The sequence below is a fragment of the Pezoporus flaviventris genome, unplaced genomic scaffold (assembly GCF_033815535.1).
Source record: "Pezoporus flaviventris isolate CSIRO_AGI_PZ_B2104156 unplaced genomic scaffold, CSIRO_AGI_Pfla_v1 ptg000107l, whole genome shotgun sequence".
Taxonomy (NCBI): domain Eukaryota; kingdom Metazoa; phylum Chordata; class Aves; order Psittaciformes; family Psittacidae; genus Pezoporus; species Pezoporus flaviventris.
The window spans coordinates 1,168,805-1,185,952 of record NW_026892655.1 but is presented as its reverse complement, the minus strand read 5'-3'; the positions used below and the strand labels follow the sequence as shown (position 1 = coordinate 1,185,952).

Sequence of the window (17,148 nt, the reverse complement as noted above, 5' to 3'; positions counted from 1 at the left end):
TGCTGCAGCAGCGCGGTGTGGTTTGGGGCTGAGCCTTGAATGCTCCAGCCCCTGCTCCCCCCAGCATCCTCTCTGGGACAAGAGGCTGGAAGGGGCTCAGGTCCCAGGGCAAAACCCCAAGGTCCCGCAGGCATTTGCTGCTCCAGAAAACCCAGCACCCCCCAAGGCAGCAGGGAGCTGGCAAAGCCCTTGTTTGCCTTTGGGAGCAGGAAACCAGAAACGGCCCTCAGGGAGCAGCATCCTCCCTGCCTGCATCCTCCCTGCCCTGCAGCAGCAGCCCTCACGGATGAGAGGAATCAGCCCAAAACTGCCTCTAAAAGTGTCTTGCAGGTCAAAGGGATGCAAGAAGAGAAGAGTGCAACGGGTCCCAGAGAGCTCCTCCACCGAGTGCTGCCTTCCACCAAATAAATCATCTCTACTGGTTTCCAAGGAGTTTGCTTTGTGCCACGTTACTTTGCCATGGAACATTCCTCATGCAGGGGGGTTCCAGGCTCCAGCACTGCTGGGTCAGGCAGGATTGGAACCAAACCTCCTGGGATGCTCCAGCACAGGGGGATGATGCTGCAGTGCCCGGTGGCTCCATAAGGGATGGGGATACCTGGAGCTGGGAGCAGAGATGCAGCAGCCCTGGCACTGAAAGCTGAAACGGAGCGAGAGGAACAGCAGGGCCGGGAGCTGCAGGGTGTCCATGGGGCACATGGGGTGGGTGATGCTACCCCTGGAGCTCAGCCGGGCACTTGGAAGCCCAGAGACAACAGAAGAGACTCGTTTTCACAGGGAGGAAATTAAACCACTTCCATCTGTCCTCAGACTACAGCAAATGATCTCCACTTCCATGCTTGACCACTGCAGCAAGTGTGGAGCATCTCTACCTGAGACATAAAAGGGGTTGTCCGAGTGGGATGAAGCCTGAATGGGATGAAGTCTGAATGGGATACACAGTCTGAATGGGATGAAGTCCAAGTGGGATGCAGTCTGAATGGGATGAAGTCCCAGTCTGAACGGGATGAAGTCCAAGTGGGATGAAGCCTGAATAGGATGAAGTCTGGGTGGGATATGCAGTCTGAATGGGATGAAGTCTGAGTGGGAAGCAGCAGATGTGGGCAATGTGGGGTGAAGGCAGTGGAGCAGCTTCCTCCACCTCCAGGGCTGCCCAAAGGGGGTGAGTGAGGTCGGGATGTGCAAAGGGGCAGGAGCCAGCCCAGCATCAGGATGTAGGTAGCAGAAGATCAACTCCAGCTCTGCCCGGGGCAGGACACCCGGAGCCGTCCCAGCTCACGTCTCCGTAAGGATGTAGCGGAGGATCCCGTTGGCCACGTCCAGCGTCTCGTCTCTCTCCAGCACGATGTCGTAGGCATCCAGGTACTTCCCCCTCCGCTCTTCCACCTACAGCAATGGGATGGAGCAGGGAGGACTGAGAATGAAGCTGCTGCACTCACAGCACCTCCTGATGCTACCACAGAGAGGGGTCAGGGACCACAGCGATGATGCTCCCCCCGTCACCGGGGCAGCTCCTCTTTAGGGCTCTCTTAAGGACGACAGGGGATCAAGGAACTGCTTCTCACTCCCACCTTGTCATTGAGGAAGCCAATCTTGAGGATGTTCTCCACGCTGGGAACGCCGTCTGCCATGGTCAGGTCGCCCATGGAGTCCCCCAGCAGGATGATGCTCGTCCTGGTGCTCAGCTGCTGGAAGTACTCCGTGCCCTGCAGGACGCTGTTATTCTTGTTGTAGGTGTGGATGAGAGGTCCCTTGAAGCACGTGAGGACTCCCTGTGCAAACAGGACAAACCCCTCCATGGGCCACAGCTCCCTTCCTGGAATGGGGATGCTCCCAGGGCACCGGCCCTCATCTCCGGGATACCCCAAGGAAAACCCAGCAGCCCTGGAACAAGGAGATGGCCCCAGCAGTCAGCTCCATCCACAGGGATCAAACAGGCAGCTTTGAACCTAGCGGTGCCTTTAAGCACATCGGGGCCCTCGGTCCCAGCCGGGGCCTCCTCTCCGCATCCCCACACGCACGCGATGCAGGAACTCACATCCCCATCAAAGTCCATGTAGTTGGAGACCACGTTGATGTTCGCGTGGAAGACGTTGGCCTGACGGAGGATCTCCTCAAGGACGTCCCCGACGCCAGCGGAGAAGATGAACAGGGGCACGCTGTGCTCGTGCAGCTGATCAAACAATTCCTTGAATCCATCCCTGCAGCAGAGGTGCCCGTTACAGGGTATCCCGTTCCCCCCGGTGTGACAGCCCCAGAATGCCAGGACACGATTTCCATGCAGAAGGAGAACTTGGGCTCGGGAAAGCCCGGAGGAATGGAGCCATCTCTCCTCTGGGACTGGCAGCTCCTTCAAGCCAAGCCAGTTTTAGGACCATCACCAGCAAGGCCAGCTTTAATAGTGAGCGTTAGCACAACGGTTTTGTGCTGTGGGTAACATCTGATGCTGAGCCAAGGGCCTGGATAATGCCCAGCAGTGGAGAGGGGAGCTGCCCCCATACCCTGCCTGCTGCCGGTGCCTGCAGCCCGTACCTGAGCATCACTCCCGACTCCCTGACGATCTGGGCTATGTCCCCCTTCCGGATGTTCTGCTGTGTCAGGAGCTCATGGACCCTGCTCCACCTGGGGAGAGGCAGAGGAAGGAGCTTCCCAAAGCACCCTTTGGGCAATGAAAGCTCCCGGCGCTGCCACCGAGCCCAGGGACACCTCGAGCCCGTGTCCTGTAGAACCCAGGCACAAGCAGCTGCCAGGACAAGGCGAAGCTCGTCCCATCCAAGCACTCACCACTCCACCATGAGGGGCCGCTTCTCTTCCAGGGTGCGGTTGGGATCGATTTCTATGGGATAGTAATAGTGCAGCAGATCCTTTAGCTGGCGGTGGAGAGATGGAAAAGAGCGAAGTGAACGTCCTGCCTGAAGAGGCTGAGCAACAGCGAGCAGGCAGACGAAAACCTCCCTTCGTAACCTCTCCTTCCATCAGCAGTGGCTGGGGCACAGCCTGGGGAGCTGCCACAGGACCCCTGCAGCCTCCTGATGATGGGTGATAGGCACAAAGCCCACAGCGCCGAGCAGCAGCAGGCACCCACCTTCTTCCTGCCGTCCTCGCTGATAACGCGGCTGTCGTTGAGGATATCTGCAAGGACAGTGAGGAGCCGGTGCTGCAGCCCAGCAGCACCCGAAGGCTTCCCAAGAGGCGGCTGCCCTGCAGCCCCAGCCCCGGCTCTTCCCAAAGGCGAGCCCTGCGTGGCACGGTGCCGATCACAGGCGCTGTGAGAGCAGCATCAGCGCTGGTGAGGAGACAGCGAGGAGGAGAAGCAGCAAGGCCGGGGGGCAGCTTCTGCAGGGCTGCCCAAGGAGAGGGGAGGGAGCGGGTGGGCTCGGCAGAGGTGCGAGGAGGCGAACGGGAGCCACAGAGCCCGAGAGCACAAACACGGGAAGCGAACAGCAGCAGCGCCAAGGGCTCGGACTCACTGTGCGAGGTGGGGCAGCGCCGGCCGTTGCAGCCGAACCTACTCAGGGTCATGTCGAAGTCAGAAATGACCTGGGGGGTGAGAGGAGCCCGGACCGGTGTGAGGCAGCGCGCTCTGCCCTGGCCGAGTCAGCCAAGGCGCTGCGAGGGTGCAAGGTCCAGGGCAGGGTGCAGAGCCCAGCGGCCATGGATGCGGATGCTCCTGCCTCCGTGGGGCTGCCAGCCCCATCACCCTCCCGCCCTAGGGCGCCTGTCAGCACCAAACGGCTTCATCCTGCTGACACCGCCGTGGGCAGAGGGGGCTGTTTGGGCACCCGGTCATATTCGTATCGTGCATTAACAGGGAAGGAAAGGGCCCAACCAGGGAGAGCCGCCCCCCTGGTCCTGCCTCTCCCCTGGGGCTTCTCCATCTGCGCAGCGTGGGGACGGCGCTCCCGGCACCGGGTTGGGCACGGAGCACCCCAACCCCTCACCGCGCCCCCCACCCCCGGGACCGGTACCTGCAGTTTGCTCGCCCCCTGCTCCTTGAGGGACCGGATGATCCCGGCCGCACGCTCCGGGTGCCGGATGAGGACCGTGGCGTTCTCCAGCTCGGGCACCTGCGGGCAGAGACCGCGCTGCGGTGTCCGGGCCCCAGCGCGGCTCCCGGGGCTGCGGTGCCCTCCAGCCCCCGCCGGGCCCCGCTCCCGCAGCCCCGCGCTCACCATCGCTGCGCTCCGGGCAGGGCCGAGCAGCGCCGGGGCCGCGCAACCGCGGGGAGGAGCCGGAGCCGGAGCCGGGGCTGGGGCCGGAGCGTGCGGGGCCGCCTGGAGCCGCTGGGGGCGCGGCGGGGCCGGTGCCCGAGGCTGCGCTTCCCCCGCAGGGCGGTGCGGGGCAGGACGGGGCAAGAGAGGAGGAGCGAAAACCCCAGCGAGGCCCGGGGCACCGAGACACGCACGGGTCGGATTCAGAGCCCGCACCGGCAGGAACGCGGGACCCCGGGATGGGCTGGGTTGAAGGGAGCTTAAACCCCATCCAGCTCCAACCCCTGCCACGGGCAGGGACCCCTTCCACTGGAGCAGCTTGCTCCAAGTCCCTTTGTCCAACCTGGCCTTGAGCACTGCCAGGGATGGGGCATCCATTTCCCTCCCAGAGCTGTTTCCTGGTACACCCAGACACGATGACAAGCAGCCAGCAATGAGCTACAGCAGGATGGGGATCCCTGTGCCCCACATGCCCTCCTCAGCCCCAGGCGGCTCTTTCCACCTGTCCAAAGGTAGCAGCAGACTCAGCACTTGTGGCTCCATCACTGACATGAGCTAACCTGGGCCCCAGCTTCCTCCTGCACGAGCTGGTTCAGGGGCACTGCAGCAGCCATGGGTGCCTGCACCTGGGGAGCTTTATACCAGTGCTGATGGCATGAAGGAGCTGCAGGGGAATCTTGAAGCCCTTCTTCCTCAGCCATCAATGGGGCCTGGTCCAGCACAGCCTGGGCTATGGGGCAACCATGGATCAGGGGCTGGGGGGAGGACCCTGTTCCCAGGCACTGCTGCCCTGGTTCCCTGAGTTTGTGACCTCATCATGGAGCATGTTCTAGAACCACCGGGCAGGGGTGATGTTGGAGGGACAAAGATAAAGACCCTGAGAGAGGCACCTCCCACGGCTGCAGGCTTCACCATGGGAGACAGGTTGGTGTCCACCAAATGCTCACCCTCACACATGGAGAGGAAGATGAGTGCTATGGCTTGCACCATCTTCAATGAACTTCGTCTCGAGGGGAAACTCTGTGATGTGATCATCAGCGTGGATGGGATCGAATTTAATGCCCACAAGAACATCCTCTGCAGCTGCAGCCACTATTTCAGGTTGGTCAGAGGGGATGGGTGGCATTTCCTAGCCTGGGTCGTGCTTCCATCACTAATGAAACATGGATAAAACCACACGGCCTCCCAGCATGGCTACTGCTGGTACCCAAATGGGTGCCCAGGGGATAACGGGCAGGGTTTAACCCAGCAAAGCTGGTTTTGCCTCCAGCACTGCTTGTTTTTTTCCAGGGCTTTGTTCACCAGCAGCTGGAACAGGGCCGAGAAGACGGTGTACAAAATCCCCGGGATTTCACCCGAAATGATGAAGCTCATTATCGATTACGCCTACACCCGGACCGTTCAGGTCACCATGGAGAACGTGGAAAGCCTGCTCGTCGCCGCAGACCAGCTCAACATCATGGGCATCATCCGGCTGTGCTGCGAGTTCCTAAAGTCCCAGCTCTGCTTTGAGAACTGCATCGGCATCTACAGGCTCACAGAACACTACTACTGCCCCGAGCTGCAGGAAGCAGCCTTCCTGTTCATCCTCCATCACTTCGAGGACATCACCAAGGTCTCTGCAGAGTTCCTCGAGCTCTCCGTCAGCGAGCTGGATAACATCATTGAGAAGGACGAGCTCAACGCGAGGGAGGAGGATGCCGTGTTCAAGGCTATCGTGAAGTGGATTGACCACGACCCCCCGAACCGGCGGCACCACATTGCCAAGCTGCTGAGCAAGGTTGGTGCTGACGCAGGCTCTGCAGGGCCACAGCCGCTCTGCTTGAAGACCCTGGCGCTGAGCTCGGGGCTGAGCTCCCACGTGCCCGTTTCCTCGCGTTCAGCTGCTTGTCGCAGCCAGGAGGGACCAAAGTTCACAAGGGACGTTATCTCTGCACACGCAGAGCCTCTGTCTGTGCACGAGCCACGCAAACAGCAGCAGGCATTAGGGCAGTTTGAGTCTGCGAAGAGGAAAGCCCCGTGCCAAAGCAGCAGCAGGCTCCGTGCCATGAAATCAAGCGATTTACCCTTGCACCCCCCTTTCCAGACTAGCTATAAGCGACACATTGAGTTCTCAGGTTCTCTTACAGCAAAACCATTGAGCGCTGCGGCTCTCCCCCACGGGGATGCCGCCCCTAACCCCCCCTTTCTGTGCTTTCCAGGTTCGGCTGGCGCTGATGCAAGCGGAATTCTTCATGAACGACGTCAAGACACAGGAGTACGTGGTGGAAAGCGAGGACTGCAAAGGCCTCATCATCAACACGCTGACGGAGATGTACCACCTCAGCATGCACGGGCCCCCTTACATGGACTTCGCCAACCCGCTCAGCCGGCCTCGCCTGCCCTACGCCGTCCTGTTCGCCATCGGGGGCTGGAGCGGGGGCAGCCCCACCAACGCCATGGAGACGTACGACGTGCGGGCGGACAAGTGGATGAACGTGACGAGCGAGCGGGAGAGCCCGGTGGCCTACCACGGCACGGCCTATTTGAAAGGCTTCGTCTACGTCGTGGGCGGCTTCGACAGCGTGGATTACTTCAACAACGTCAGGAGGTTCGACCCCCTGCGGAAGACGTGGCACCAGGTCGCGCCCATGCACTCGCGCCGCTGCTACGTCAGCGTCACCGTCCTCGACGGCTTCATCTACGCCATGGGCGGGTTCGACGGGTACACGCGCCTCAACACGGCCGAGCGCTACGAGCCCGAGACGAACCAGTGGACGCTGATCACCCCCATGCGGGCGCAGAGGAGCGACGCCAGTGCCACCACGCTGCATGGGAAGGTAACGGGCACGTTAGCGGGGAGCGGGTCGGGTTGGGGTGAGCGGAGCGGGATGAGGAACCGAGCACGTGCGCAGCATCACACACACGGCCTGTCCTTTCACATGGCCCAACAGTGAGCACTTGAGCCAGAGCCCCTTGGTGAGCAGCAGCTCAAGGAGGGGATTCTCTCCCTCTGCTGTGCTCTGGGAGACCCCCCCTGCAGCCCTGATCCAGCACAAGAGGGATATGGAGCTGCTGGAGTGAGTGCAGAGGAGGCCATGGGGATGCTGCGGGGGCTGGAGCAGCTCTGCTCTGGAGCCAGGCTGAGAGAGCTGGGCTGGGGCAGCCTGGACAAGAGAAGGCTCCTGAAGGGGAGACCTGAGAGCAGCTCCAGTGCCTGAAGGGGCTGCAGGAAAGCTGGAGAGGGGCTTGGGACAGGACCTGTAGGGACAGGCCAAGGGGAATGGCTTTAACCTGCCAGAGGGCCTGCCTCATGCAGTTGAGGAAACACAGGGTCTAAATCCTGCTGGCCTGAAGAACACAATGTGCTTGTACTCCTTCAAAGCCAGGATGCCAGGACCATTCCCATTGAAAACCAAAGCAACCTCCCCCTAAAAACCCCATCCAGCCACGTCACTCGTTTTCCCTTCACGTCCTCCTACCAGGAGAGCAACTGCCCTGCTCACACTGCGCCTTCCTCCCCTGCTCAGGTGTACATATGCGGTGGGTTCAACGGCAACGAGTGCCTGATCACTGCTGAAGTGTACGACGCCAGCACAGAGCAGTGGACCTTCATAGCGCCCATGAGAAGCAGAAGAAGCGGAGTAGGAGTCATCGCGTACCGGAACGAGGTGTATGCGGTAAGGGAGCCCGGTGCCTCTGTCCTCGCAGCCCCCAGCACGTGTAGTGCTCCCCCTTTGCTGATCTGCATCTCCTGGACTTCAGTGCTGGCATTCTGCTTTAAAGTGAGATGTAGGGAAGGAAGGAATAGAATCATGGAAAGGGTTGGGTTGGAAGGGACCTTAAAGCTCCTCCAGTTCCAACCCCTGCCATGGGCAGGGACCCCTTCCACTGGAGCAGCTTGCTCCAAGCCCCTGTGTCCAACCTGGCCTTGAACACTGCCAGGGATGGGGCAGCCACAGCTTCTCTGGGCACCCTGTGCCAGCACCTCAGCATCCTCACAGGGAAGAGCTTCTGCCTTATCTCCAATCTAAACTTCCCCCATTTCAGTCTGAACTCATTGGAGCCTCCTGAGAACATCATCACCTGCACGCTTCTGGTTCTGAGAAATGTACAGACTATTTTTAAGCATCCTGCAGCAAAGCAATGATTTTTTGCTGCTGCCAACAGGTTCAGCAGCACAGAGGCCTCGCTTGGTTCCATTCACCCCAGCCATACACTGCATTTAAACCCTGTAAAGTGTGAAATCTGACAGTTGCACAAAATACTTTTGGATGTTTCAGGAGGAACAAGGGAGCAGCCTGCAATGAGCACACGTTTTGAGATGCCACGCTCTCAGCAATGCTCAACTGAGCTCAGCGAGGCACGGCCACTTCCCCTTGTGCAGGAAGGAGTTCTTCCTTGTGAGGGTGCTGAGGCACTGGAATGGGTTACCCACAGAAGTGGTGAATGCTCCACCCCTGGCAGTGTTCAAGGCCAGGTTGGACAGAGCCTTGGGCAACATATGTGAGGTGTCCTTGTCCATGGCAGGGGGCTGGAACTGGATGATTTTAAGGTCCTTTCCACCCCAAACTACTCTGTGATTCTGTAACTCTATGTAATGACCCAGCTGGCCGAGCAGGTGAGGAAGAGCCAGGTTCAACTCCGTGCCTTTGGCATTCACAGGTAGGAGGATTCGACGGAGTGAACCGGCTCCGCAGCGTGGAAGCGTACAACCCCATCAACAACACGTGGCACGCGGTCCCCCCCATGTTCAACCCTCGCAGCAACTTCGGCATCGAGGTGGTGGACGACTTCTTGTACGTGGTTGGGGGCTTCAACGGCTTTACAACGACTTTCAACGCCGAGTGCTACGATGAAAACACCAACGAGTGGTACGACATCCAGGACATGAGCATATACCGCAGCGCCCTGAGCTGCTGCGTGGTGCCAGGCCTCTCCAACATCAGGGACTACGTTGCCAAGCGAGACAGCATCGCGGACAACTCTTCAAATGAAGTCAGGTTCACTTCTTCAACCAGCAGCCTGCCTGTATAAACAGCTCCATGCAGCGAATAAAGCCCTCTGAGCAGCAAGTGAATGTATTGACTTCTGTTCTATAACAAATCAATAAAATCATAAAGGCCAAAAGAAGAATTAACGTTTACAACTTTCATTCTATGGTACCACAAAGCGTGCGCATCGGCCCCGGCCTCTGCAGCCACTGAGACAATGAAAGGTACAACAAAGGATGCTAAAGAAATAAAAGGTTTATTTTCATTAATCCACCTCTTACAGTGAACTTTAGTACAGTGTATTCAAGGTAAAGAACGTGACAGTAGGGTATGTTTCAAACCTAGATGCACACACACTACGTTACCTTACTGGAAGCCAGTACAGGCATGCTCCTCCCCAGGCACTCATGGAAGTCTACATTAACACAGGAGAGCACCGCTGCCGTGATCCACAGTGACACGCACCTATGAGGAGCATCTGACTATTAATGGTCTTCAACCACCTCGTTAGTTCCACACTTTACATTCATGTTAGTAACAGGATTAGATCCTCAAGAGCACCTGTTTTAGCAGACTTCCACTTCAGGACTGACAAGTGGAGATATGATGTATACCCTGCATAACGTGGACACAGCTGGCAATAAATCTAAGCCATACACCACTTACTTGAAGCTTGCTTTTTTAAGCCCACTGAGAGTTACAACGTACTGTTAACTAGGTTGTGTTAAACAGAACCCAAACAGTTGCAATGCTTTGTGACTCAGTTTGTCAGTACAGAGCAGTGGATTCCCTGACACACAAGTTGAGCCAATAGCTCTCATGTTAACATTGACTGTGATGGAGAAAGATGCTGTTGAAAATAGTACTGCAGAATGCTTGGCATGGCTATTCATAATGCATGCTAAAAAGTTGGCATGTCTTCATTACAAACCCAGCGTACTAACAGAGTATTCAGGTAGTTAGAAAATACTATGTACACACGTGGCACCTAGAAATTACTACACTGACTGCCGAGTGTGAGGCAGGATGTGTCCTACTCCACTGATGCTCTGAGCAGTAAGACAGGACATGAAACATGCATTTTGTGGCACATACTCAGTACAGGTGGAGGAGTGTGATTGTCATGAGGAAGAGGGAAAACTCCTCCCAGTGCTCTTTTACATTAGTAAAGCCAACAGTTGGCCTTCCAATACTTACTGCATACACACTAGGATCTTGCTGACATGGAACTGGCCACTATAGACACACTGAAAGAATCTCCAGGCTTCTGCTTCTAGGATCATTTTATTGACAGCCAGCAAGCTACGGCAGTCAGGGGAGTTGCTGTGAGCCTCACAGGTTAGTGGGCTACAACACAGAGCCAATAATGCAGCTCTTCCAAACACCTACATGTGATACAACGGGTAGTTAGAGTTGTCAGTTAAAACCCATGTGCAATGCAATTGGTCCATTTAAAGTCAAGGTTAAAAGACCCCAAAACAAACCCAATGACTTTAAAAATCCATAGAACCAGCATAGCAAGAGTTTGAGCAAGTGCAGCTGTGCCCCTCACTCACCATGCAGACACAGCACACGGGTACAGTGCATCACGGATGGAATCACGGCTGGCATTCCCGTGCTCTGGATGCTAAAGCTGTTTGGACACTATCTTGGAGTGGAATGTTTTTAGTAAACTATGGAGCCTGTGTGTTAGCCAAAAGTTCTCATGGTAAGTGCAGTATCAGTTTTGCTTAGGAAAAGAATGACTGCAGTAAGTTTGTTCTTGTATCGAATTTGGTCGCATGCTGCCACATGTTAAACTAGTCAGTTCATCTTCCACCAGAAATAACCTTGGGATTTCTCCCTATATATTGTCCATATTAATTGGCAGACGACAAGAGGGCTTTGACAGAGCTGGGCTGGGCTGATATACACCATCCTACAGCTGCTTGTCAAACCCCTACAGCCAAGTCAGCGGGTAGAGCACAAAACCTCTTCTCCATTTTTTATGTGCAATGTCTGGTGAAATATCTTGAAATCAGCTCCCACAAATTAAAGTTAAATCAGTGGATTCAGCTCCAGTTCTTAAACTACTCAAGCCAAACCCGCAAGAGCTCATGGGCCAAACTCCACTGAGTAAGCCCTTGCTCACAGGCTGATTTGGTAACAGTCGCTTCTGGACATCAGCCTTAAACCTGAGCAAGCGTTACTACTTGTTCTCTTAGGCCAGCATCATACAATCTCATCTGCCCTAACCGACAGGCAAAGAAAATACAACAGAGTTACTACAGGTGAGTAAATTGAGACAAACTGTTAGGATTTTCAACTTCCTTTTTTTTAAACCAAGGCTAGATTCTTCTCTTACAAAAAGACAAGTTACTGATCTCCAAAGTGGCAACTGCAAAGCAGAGCAGAAAGGGTTGTACACATCAGAGAAACCTTGACACACTGCATGGTTGAAAGACTTACCCAGTGTTTCAGCTCTGATCTAGGTTGGTGCTGAATTGGGAAATGGGAAGTATCAGCTCAGAAAGCTAAACAGTTAAAACAAAACAAACAAAAAGCCAAACTGTTTAGAAGTTCTTTTGCAAAGAAGTTGCCCCCATCAAAACCACCAGAAAACCATGCTAAGAACCAAAGACAGTAAATACATTCTCCAACAAGGTTTGTCTAGACAAATTCTGGAACACCCTGCTTACTCCTCCCTTTCCCTTCCCTAAGATCCTGAGTTAGCTGCATGTGAACGCCTGGAACATTCAAACGAAGGGAAGGATGGGGAAGAAATGAAGGGAGGAAGGATGCATTCAATCTGCCAGTAACCTCAACCGTCCTGGAGCTCTTGGGATCAGGGAGGAGGAGTGTTCGGTGGGACAGGAACCGTTTACTCTGAAGGAAATCTTCCATTTCTGTTCCTTAGGAGCCCAGCAGGAAGCGAACCAGAGCCAGTCAGGGCACTGGTTTATGTAAAACCCCCTCAGCACACCGAAAGGTATTGAAATCAGCTTCAATCTTCCCACCACGCTAAGTGGGGAAATTCACCTGTTGAGACACTATGAAAACTCAAGTGTCTCGCTTCAAGAGGACACCAAGTATGGATTTGTGATGGACCCTGCAGCACGAGGGACAGGGTACCGAAGGCAAAGAGTTCTGATTGTCACAGACAGGCTGGAAACAGGCTCACGGGGGTTCTTCTAATCACCTTTTCATTGGGCTTAAAAGGTGTGCAACACGCGAGGAAGGATCTACAACCAGCTCCGGTTTCAGGCCGTTACTGTGAAACACCCTCATTCTCACTACTCCACACTGACAGCAGGAACCAGTCCGTGCTGGCGGGTGGTACTTTGGTGGTTTTCACTCCTTTTCTCAGGCTGATGTTGACCCCAGTTCCTAACGAAGCTGTCAAAGACAAAGCATCTTCTTTACTGCCTCAAGTTCTCTGCTCTAGCAAGGGTCTTGTGTTCTACCAACCATCCATTCACAAGCAAACGCTGCAGCCTCTCTACAACAGACAAATACAAAATATTGAATACACATAGAAACATCCTGCAGTAAGTTGGCAAGGAAAGATTGTGCTTTTGTTTTCATATATAGACATAACTATTGCACTTGCCTCCAGCGTGGGAAAGCGAAGTACACGAACATGAACTGCATGTGAAGTTTAGTCACTGAGGAGGAGAGACTCAAAGGAATGTCGATAGATAAGTGCAAATAAAAGAGGAGAGGTGCTTTCAAGCACATACAAATGTAACCACTGAATTATTACAATAAGGATCTTTGATTTTCAAAATGCAACTGTTGGAGCCCAACTCCACAGAAGTCCTTGAAAACAAAGACCCCAAGAGAGAAGTAACAAACATAATGTTCCCAGAGATACCTCACAGCCCGATACAGGCCACGGCTTCTCCCTGGGCACCACTGAGTAATACTGTTGGATTCACATAGCTCCTCAATTCCCATCCATCCTCCATTTCTGAGCTTCTTAATACTCAATACACAAAAGATGCTGGTTTTATGCATCAAACCAAACCAACACCCTCATGTCTTATAAAGACATCTCCAGCCTAACAAGACACCACTTCCTAGGCTCATCAGGAGTGATGCTCCATGAGCTAGCACTCTATCTGCGAGCGGGGGATCCTCCGCAAGCTCAGGGAGTGCCGGTGTATTTCCTGCATCTGCCTTTCCTGCATTTGCCTTATTCTGTCCTTTTGCCACATGAGATTTTGTGGCATAGGGTATCTCTGCGTGCCCTGCAAGCACCTGAAGGGAATCCTCACGTGGCAGGCTGTTGCTCTGCACCGAGGCTGAGGCATAGGAGGCAAAAGCATCCAGCGCTTTCTCTCCGCACAGTAACGGTACGCCTCCTTCCTGTACTGCTTGTCAATATCATCGCTGTTTTTCCACCCCCCAATGATAAAAACATCATCTTTATAATAACAAATAGCTGCTCCTTCAATGCTAAGCACCTCTGGGGGTAAGCTTTCAAGTATTTCATCTGAGGCTCTGCCAGAGATCTTTACCTTGGCCTCCTCATTATCTATAGGGTAACTCTTGGGGCAGCACGATGCTGTGTGGTAAAAGTTCGTGTTAGCCACAGACATCTGAAAAGAGCAATAGTTATCAATGAGAGGCAGGGACTCCACGTCCTGCCACTGCCTCGTGTCAGCATCGTATCTGATAATGACTGCCCTCAGCCCATCTTCACTATCCCTGTCAACCGGGGTTCGAGCAGCGACATAAATGAAACGGTCTTCTACAGAAACAGCTTTGACATCCCGAAGGATCTTGGGGGCTGACTCCAGGTTAAGCCATTTGTCCTGCTCAGGGTTATAAACGGCCACATCTTTAAAGCCAGGGCTGAAATTGCCATGCCCACCGATACTGTACAAGCTGCCTCTGACTTCAGTAAGGCCAAAGGAATGCTTTCTGGTTAGCAGGTTGGAAACTTGCTCCCAGATATTCCTGTTTGGATTGTACCTTTCTACAGTCTTGGCAAACCCTGGTTCCATGGAGCCAGCCACATACACGTACGATTCCGTCACGGCAACCGCGTGCCCATCGAGGTGGTTATGGATGTGGGGTAAGTTTACCCACCTATCTTCATCGATGAAATACCCCACGCACTCACTCAAGTAATCCCCTCCCTCCGACACGCCACCAATGACCATAATGACATCCATGTTCTGCCCAAACCGCGGCAGCAACGCTACAGGACAAGCGGAATGCTGCAAGTTACCAGGCTGCAAGTTCTCGGACCTCAAGGCATGGCTCTCCACGGCTTCAGCCACTAATTTAACACAGGCTTCGTTGCTCGACACCAGCCTTTCCGACTTGACGTGGCGAGTAAGGTAAGTGGGCTTCATCTGGGACAACCTGAGCAGTTTAAAGAGATCCTCAAAGTACCTCTCTCTTTCCTCGGGGCTCTTCTGCACCCACCTCAGCACAGTCTCAAAGAGGACTTCTTCAGAGTCCACCGTGATCTCCGAGTCCGAGAGCCAGTCCCTGACCAGGTGGAAGGGCAGCGTGTAGAACTCCTCGTCCTGGATGACCCTGTAGAAGTTCCTCCTGATCATGTCCTGCGCTTTGAGGGCCAGCTGGTTCAGGGAGTACATGTGCGCCAGGCTGTGAACCGCCACGCAGTTGGAGAGGTTCAGCTTCTTCTTCAGGAACTCCCCGCAGAACTCCTTCAGCCGGGTCAGGAGGAACCTGCGGCACAAACGCACACGGGTGATGCCGGGCCCGGCCCCGCGCCCTGCCCGCTGCCACCCCCCCCTCCGGCCCCGCTCACCTGTCCGCCATCTCCAGCACCTCATGCACGTTCCCGGGGCTCACGCGGATGGTGCCGGTGTACATGAACCCGATGACGGCCTCCACCGTGTCGGGGTCGGGGCCGCCCTCCGAGCTCCACTTCTGCAGCTCCACGCGGCCCGAGCGCGACTCGGCGAAGCCGCCCGACAGCAGCGGGGTGAAGTACTCGGTGGCGGCGGCCAGCACGGAGCGGTGCGCCCGGTACTCGCGGGCCGGGCCGGGCCGCCCGCCGCCGAACGCCAGGGTGATGTCGCAGTAGAGGCCGTGGCGGCGCTGCTCGTTCTGCCGCCACGCCAGGTCGGAGCAGTGCGCGGGGCACCCGAACTCCTCCGCCTCGGCCTCCACCTCCCCCCCGCAGCCGGGCCGCGGGGCTCCGCTCTCCGCTACCGCCGGCGGCCCCGGGCCCGGCTGCGGCTGAGGGGAGGCCGCGGCCGCCGCCATCTTGTCCGACATGGCGGGGAGCGAGCACTGCGCCTGCGCTGCGAGCCTGAGGGGCGCGGCACTGCCCCCTGGCGGGTGGGAGGTGTCGCCGCCGCCGCAGGGAAAATGGCGGCGGGGTGGGCGCGAGCGCGGCTTTACCTCAGCGCCGGTCGGAGCCCGGGGCAGGCCGGAGGGGGAGGCACCGGCTCCATCACCCCCTGAGAGCCCCTCAGGAGCGAGCTGAGGTGGTTCTCCCGGTGTAGGACCCGGTGTGACAGCAGCCAGAGCCGGAGGCAGCGCCCAGGCACTGGGAGGAGGGAGGCCCTGGGGCTCCTTCCCACCCTGCGCAGGTACCAGGGGCCGGGAGCACGCACACAGGGCTTGGCAGAGCCTGGACGTGGCCTTTCCTTTATTTCTCTTCCTTAAAACCTCCTCCCTCAGGCCAAGCTGCAGGGAAGGGATTTAAGGAGGAATTAACTCCCTCCACCCAAAGGGCACTTGTTGGTGTGGAGCTGATTGCGTGTTTCCTATGCAACGTGTGTATCCCCCCATTCCTCTTAACTAGAACACGGAATTATGGAGTGGTTTGGGTTGGAAAAGACCTCAAGCTCTTCCAGTTCCAACCCCCTGCCACCCAAGGCTCCAGCCTTGAGCACTGCCAGGGATGGGGCAACCACAGCTTCTCTGGGCGCCCTGTGCCAGCGCCTCAGCACCCTCACAGTAAAGAACTCCTTCCTCATTTCCAACCTGAATTCCCCTGTTTCAGTCTGAACCCATCACCCCTTGTCCTATCACTACATTCCCTGATGAAGAGTCCCTCTCCAGACACTGGAAGGTGCTCTGAGGTCTCCACACAGCTTCTCTTCTCCAGGCTGAACAGCCCCAAGGTTCCCAGCCTGGCTCCATACAGGACCTGCTCAGCCCCTGCTCATCCTTGTGGCCTCCTCCGGACTTGTTCCAGAGGACACCAGACCTGCACCCAGGGCTGCAAGGGGGATATCACGAGCAGAGTAGAGGGGCAAGATCAGCTCCTTGGCCCTGCTGTCACGTTCCTTTTGATGCAGCCCAGGACACGGTTGCTGGCTGGGTCACATTCAGCTTCTCATTGACCAACAGCCCCAAGTCCTTCTCCTCAGGCTGCTCTGAATCCCTTCTTCTCTGCCCAACCTGGAGCTGGGCCTGGGATTGCCCCACCCCTGAGGAAAGAACTGGTTGGAGGTAGTGACCATTTCCCCCTATCTAAACCCCAATTTCTAGGAGCCAGAAGAAGAGTAACGGAGTAGTGTATCATTTATTTGAGTTGGGTTACAATACACAGACGTTATCACAGAGATGAGCTGGGATCTGCAGCTCCCATGAGTGACAGTCCCATCTACCAGCACTCGTGTAGTACAGGAGAAGCTGTTTGCATAAATACAGACACCGGCACACAGGGAGGTTCACAGTTTTAACAGCGGTTATGTTACAACTTTACACTTTAAATTACTACACCCGAGGTCGAGTAACATTGATTACACATCAGCGGTGGTCCCACGAGGCAGGGTACAGAGAGACTGAAGATGAGAACACAGTAAAGGGTGGAAGAACAGCCAAGAACAAAAAGAGGCCAAAATCAGGGCTGAGGGGAAGGGTGGGAGCCTTCCCCTCCATCAGGAACAGTTACAGCTGGGTACCACACTAATGGATCTGCCTATGAGCAAACTCCCCCTCACCACATCCCTTAAAAGTCTTCTCTGGAGATTAATGAAACAGGAAGA

At 55.7% G+C, this 17,148-nt stretch overlaps 3 protein-coding genes across 4 annotated transcripts; 1 reads left to right on the top strand and 2 right to left on the bottom strand.

Annotated features, from left to right (window-relative positions):
- Window positions 1-1,256: 1,256 nt before the first annotated feature.
- On the bottom strand, window positions 1,257-4,219 carry NT5C3B (5'-nucleotidase, cytosolic IIIB). The gene is made up of 9 exons (XM_061477737.1): window positions 4,173-4,219; window positions 3,969-4,067; window positions 3,471-3,540; window positions 3,086-3,132; window positions 2,785-2,870; window positions 2,533-2,622; window positions 2,039-2,201; window positions 1,572-1,772; window positions 1,257-1,386 (listed from the first exon to the last, which is right to left on the bottom strand). The coding sequence occupies exons 1-9, from the start codon at window positions 4,173-4,175 to the stop codon at window positions 1,276-1,278; spliced, it is 870 nt and encodes a 289-aa protein (XP_061333721.1). The 5' UTR covers window positions 4,176-4,219; the 3' UTR covers window positions 1,257-1,275.
- An 842-nt stretch (window positions 4,220-5,061) lies between these two features.
- On the top strand, window positions 5,062-9,265 carry KLHL10 (kelch like family member 10). Of its 2 annotated transcripts, none has more exons than XM_061477728.1 (5): window positions 5,062-5,312; window positions 5,520-5,991; window positions 6,413-7,030; window positions 7,721-7,870; window positions 8,856-9,265. In XM_061477728.1, the coding sequence occupies exons 1-5, from the start codon at window positions 5,125-5,127 to the stop codon at window positions 9,225-9,227; spliced, it is 1,800 nt and encodes a 599-aa protein (XP_061333712.1). In that variant the 5' UTR covers window positions 5,062-5,124; the 3' UTR covers window positions 9,228-9,265. The 2 variants fall into 2 exon arrangements, with proteins under 2 accessions (XP_061333712.1, XP_061333711.1); XM_061477727.1 differs by having other exon boundaries at window positions 5,063-5,312; window positions 5,502-5,991.
- Window positions 9,266-9,421: 156 nt separating this feature from the next.
- On the bottom strand, window positions 9,422-15,459 carry KLHL11 (kelch like family member 11). The gene is made up of 2 exons (XM_061477724.1): window positions 14,952-15,459; window positions 9,422-14,869 (listed from the first exon to the last, which is right to left on the bottom strand). The coding sequence occupies exons 1-2, from the start codon at window positions 15,422-15,424 to the stop codon at window positions 13,273-13,275; spliced, it is 2,070 nt and encodes a 689-aa protein (XP_061333708.1). The 5' UTR covers window positions 15,425-15,459; the 3' UTR covers window positions 9,422-13,272.
- Between the last annotated feature and the right edge of the window lie 1,689 nt (window positions 15,460-17,148).